Source organism: Engystomops pustulosus, chromosome 3 (genome assembly GCF_040894005.1).
Source record: "Engystomops pustulosus chromosome 3, aEngPut4.maternal, whole genome shotgun sequence".
Taxonomy (NCBI): Eukaryota; Metazoa; Chordata; class Amphibia; order Anura; family Leptodactylidae; genus Engystomops; species Engystomops pustulosus.
Genome location: NC_092413.1, coordinates 95770875 through 95775927, shown reverse-complemented (window position 1 = coordinate 95775927; position 5053 = coordinate 95770875). Strand labels below are relative to the sequence as shown.

Here is a 5053-nt window from a genome sequence, read left to right as displayed (position 1 = left end):
GATTGAAGGATTTCTTTTTAATTTTCTCCGTTTACCTGGTTCAGCATGTTAGATACTTCCAATCACAACTCATCTATGCAGATTTGCAACAAAAAATGTTAACACCTTATCACATACTTAATAATGCTATGCTGCTCCTGTAGCTATCACAATTATTCCCCTACAGTAGGCAATAAAATCACAAGCAAAGAGTTTGTATGTTCTCTCTGTATTTGTGTGGGTTTCCTCCGGGTCCCCTGGTTTCCTCCAACACTCCAAAAACATACTGGTAGGTTGATTAGATTGTGAGCCCCATTGGGATCAGGGACCAATTTGGCAAGCTCTATGCAGTGCTGCGTAATCTGTGAGCATTATATAAATAAAGGAATTATTATTGTTATTAGGGTCCCCACAGTAGCCAATATGGTAACAGTGCCCCCACAGTTACTAATATAATCACAGTGCCCCCCACGTTAGCCAAGTCACAGATCTCCCCATAGTAACAGGTGCAGTGCTCCCCACAATAGCCAAAAAATAGTGTTCATATGTTTATCACACTTCCTCTCAACAGTAACAGTGCCCCATTTGAGAAAAATACACTTACCTTACTCCTCTTGGGACCTTTTGGTTTCTCTGGAGACACGCAGAAGCTGCAGTACAGGCAACAGGATGCCTTCAGTAGGTCAGCTCTGGCATAGGCTTCAGCAGCCTTTGATCCTGGTGTAGACAGACATGTCATCCTATGTTGCCTGTGCCTGTGCATTTCACAGGCCACATCCTGCAGTGGTCTGTGAGATATAGAGCAGCGGAGCAGGTAGCTGAAAACATCCATTTTCTGTTTCCAAAACTAAAATGTGGCATTTAGTTTGATCACAGGGGGATGGGCTGAAACCCCTTTCCTCTCTGGGCCTTTGACTTGAGTCCTAGTATTCCCCCTGGTCCAGACTGTAACAGCAATAAGTCTCTGTCAAAATGATATTTTTATAGTTGATTACTTGTATAGAGGTGTATAAGTATAAGAGTAGAAGAAGTTAAGAGGTGGCTAGATTCCTTTCTTGACAATAATAGTTACAAAACTTATGGCTATTAGTCCACAAATTTATCGCACCCTATGAAAATTTGGAGCTGGAGTAAAAAGCTAAAAAATCCTTACCAGACCCCAAGGAAAGACCACTCATAAAAGTTCTTGAGAGCTTACCATGTATACACAATGATTCAAGGAGAGCTGTCAGTCTAGTAGGTGATGTTAGCAGTACTTCTGTAGTCCTGTTAGACTTTACTCTACTTTTACTTATAAATTCTGCTCAAAAATGCCTTTTAGTGCAGGCCCGGGCAATGTACTTTTAACATTAAGTGGGTATTTAAAGGTGGAGCCTCCGATCAACTGATAAGTAGGGAGTACCCAAAGCAGAATCCCCACTAGTTGGAAATTCATGACCTATATCTATAAACTGTATATTCGGATGGGATCCATGGTTCGATACGCAGGGATTGGCCTCCTAAGTGTTGGCTGGGAGGCATGGGAACCATCACAGATCGGAACTGGGTTGGCAGGGGATTGTTGTGGAGAGGGAAGGTTGGGAGGGGAGGGTCAAGGTTTGGAGGTGAGGGGGAAGGTTGGGAGGTGAGGGGGGGTTATGTTTGTTAACTATAAAAAAGTTTGAAAACTTAATAAAAAAGTGTATTTTCAGAAGATGGCACGCCCAAAAATAATGGCTAGATGGCACACCCAAAAATATTGCAAATCTGTCCTGGTTATGTCAAAATAACATACTGAAGCTGGGAGGCTTGTTACTGGAACCAGCACTGTACAAATTGTACAGTATACAACCTGGTGAGATTAACACCCTGTTCTGCCCCTTCGTGCTTGGAAGAACAGAAACAAGATACAAATGATTTCTATAAAAAATAAAATATTTTATTTTTCATCTAGAAAAGTGCAAACATGTACCTTTTGGTCACACTTCTCAACAAGTATAAAATGTTGAAAACAAAAGTACAGTCATGGACAAGGCACAAAACAGATTATCATAGTGAAAATCATAAACAGCTTCCAGATTTTTAGCATTTGTTCATTAAAGCTTGATTAATATGAGTTCTGTATATTTATTATATCTACTACTTCCTCATCTCACAAAGGTAGTCCCTTGTAACTGAGTATCATTTTTACTAGATAATCTATTTTAGACTTTGTATTTCTTCAGACAAGTATTACAAAGTACTTATCAGGAACCAAGGACATAATAATAAAAAAAACAGATTATCAAAATATTTAAGCATTATAAAAATGGAAAACAGAAACAAAACAAATTTAAGTTAATTTAGATAACTGTACAAAAATATATATACATTATGTACAATAACTATAAAAAGCAAGTTACAACATGCCTTACAGCGTGCTGCAAACTTTCCAGTCTTGTTACAAACATAGTTTCCATTCCACTCAATATTTTTACTTAGGGTTTTCTAAAAATGAGTTCTCCTACAAGGACAACTAACTGAATTTAGCACCAAAATGAAGCCAGAGTGTGAGCTCCAGCTGTCACTGCCATGGTGCCGGTTCATTATATATTGTATATAAAAATAGTAAGAGCTTTTTCCAGTTGCATTACTGGGTACAAAATAGTTCACAATACTCAGTGAATACTGCATGATGCCAGCAAATGTATAGTGACATTATGTTGCACCCAGGGCAGCTTTGGCAGTCTGGTTCATCTTACTTTCTTCAAACCAGTGGCTGGGGTCATTCAACAAGTCTTTAAAACAAAGACATTCCTTTAAACAATCTTAAATATGTTCTTGTGCTATAAAATTATGTTTAGCAATGAGATGCAAAGTCATTTCAAGTTATACAGTCTTTTAGGTGTGGTTTGATGGATTTATGCCATATCGCCATACATTTTTCTGTAGTACATGGACTCGAAGATGTCATTGTCTCCTGGGCAATTGTAATGGCATGCGCATGTCTTAATGAACATCATCTTCTTCTTCATGACTTCACCATCAGGGCACTTGAACTCTACTGGGAGGGTGGCGGTTCTGTGAGGGGTGCAACAACGACCATCTGTGCAGACCCCACAAAACTTGGCTCTGTAGGTTTTTACACTTGTGCAGCCAGAAAGCTCAAACTTGATTGGTTTGGAAATCTTTGGAGTGCGGATGCATTTCTTTCCTTTCTGTTGTGGAGAAACAAGAGGATTGGGCTTTAGAAATTTGTTTTGTTGGTTGATTTGTCATATAAAATACTTCTCAGTTATCATATATAGCTATATTGTACTTTTACTAAACAGTTCAAAAGATGATTGATATAGAAATGCTTACATAGCAGTACAATATAATCTGTTAATATACTACACTGAAATCTTAACTCACCTTAATGTTTTCCTCTAGATCAGCCTCACAAGGTCTGACCATGCAGAGTCGGCTCTGTTTCTCAAGTCTGCAGTGCTCATTGTCATTGGTAACACGAGTAGAAATTCCCATTCCACAGGTCTTTGAGCAGGCACTCCATTCAGTAGTCTGCACCAAGCAATTTGCGCGGATCAAAGATGGATCTGGACCATATGTTTCCTCCATTCTGAAAGCTGTGGATGACAAAATAAAGGCACATTTAAATTCACTACCCCTCATAAGTTATCAATTACAGACAAGACTATGTTATTCAACTACTCTTTACTTATGTACAAGTAATCAGAATAATATAAACTATGTAATACATTGATATTAAACCTATTATAGAACACAACTTACCAGGAAGAGCAGGTCCAACCATAGTCTTCTCCATAGGCTGATCACAGACCCATTCTTCACAGCATTTGCCGGGCAATTTCACTCTTCTTGGGAATGGACAGTCAGGGCTAGGGAGACGGATGTCCATGCTGCATAGTGGAACACAGCCCACTCCTCCATCCAGACAAGTGCACTGGTACTTGCAGCTGCTTTGGAAAGACTCTCCGCTTCTATAGACCATGCCTCCAAATACACATGGGGCACCTTCTTTTGCTACAATGAGAACAAAAACAGTTTTAGACTTTTGTACAAAAACAAGCAGGTTACTGTTTATCATGTACTGACTGTACTAACTTTACAAAATTATTGTAATAATAAAGCAAAAAAAATAATTTCTAAGAAACTGGCTAACATGAAAGTATTTCTATAATCATATTACTACAACTTGCTTATTACCATAGATATAAAATATTATAGATATCAAGATGTAAACTTACCAGTGCAAACTCCAATTTTTCTGTTCATTCTTGACCCAAAATCACAGAAAAGTCCTTTGTGGGGGTCGCAAACATCTTTCTCAGTGCAAAGTTCACCCAGTTGTTTAGCGCAGACTTTACAGCAGCCACATCCATCCTGCACCAGGCTGACACCAGGGTCACATTCAGGCACCTTATGTGGGCATTGGCATTGACCACTGCAATCCTGGGCATCACATACCTGTAATACAGGACAAAACACATCAGTATGTGCTTCTCATACCCTGACTGGTATACTTATACATAGATACAACAACTTATCCCAGTAAACAACTCAATCTCCCCAAAACAAAATGAATGTAATTTCAACTTACCCATGAGAGCAGAGCAAAGAGGAGCATAGCTGTCACTTTTCCTGAAGCCATTGTTGAATATTCTTTAAGTCAAAAGAAAGTTTCTTTTTGTCAATCTGTTTCTGTAGATCTCGGTGGGATCTCGTTTAAAGTTTCTTGCTTTTTTCTGAGTTTCTTTGCCTCCTTCCTCAGCCCCTGTTTGCTGAATTTGATTCCTTCCTCAGGTTCTGGAAGAGTTGTTGTGTGAGTCTAGCAGGGAACTGCTGCTCTTTTATACGCTACTGGCTATAGAGACAGGCCAATGAGCTGAATGGAGTCCTACACAAGCAGAGACATTCCTCGCATTCCTCCCAACCTTCCTGCCCCATCAGCTCACACCGGATTGATCCTGACCCCTTGACACTCCACATTCCTTCTGTCTGAAAAAACTGGCACACTCCACAGCACAAAAAAGGCGCTGTATCCTCGCCATCAAATAGGATTTTCTCCTTGCTTTTATATAATTTCCACTCTGCC

At 39.4% G+C, this 5053-nt stretch overlaps 1 protein-coding gene across 1 annotated transcript; it reads right to left on the bottom strand.

The window, feature by feature from the left end:
- Nucleotides 1-1875: 1875 nt before the first annotated feature.
- Nucleotides 1876-4802, bottom strand: CCN2 (cellular communication network factor 2). The gene is made up of 5 exons (XM_072141516.1): nucleotides 4559-4802; nucleotides 4206-4425; nucleotides 3730-3981; nucleotides 3352-3563; nucleotides 1876-3155 (listed from the first exon to the last, which is right to left on the bottom strand). Exons 1-5 carry the CDS (start codon nucleotides 4607-4609, stop codon nucleotides 2859-2861), a joined length of 1032 nt encoding a protein of 343 aa, XP_071997617.1. The 5' UTR covers nucleotides 4610-4802; the 3' UTR covers nucleotides 1876-2858.
- Between the last annotated feature and the right edge of the window lie 251 nt (nucleotides 4803-5053).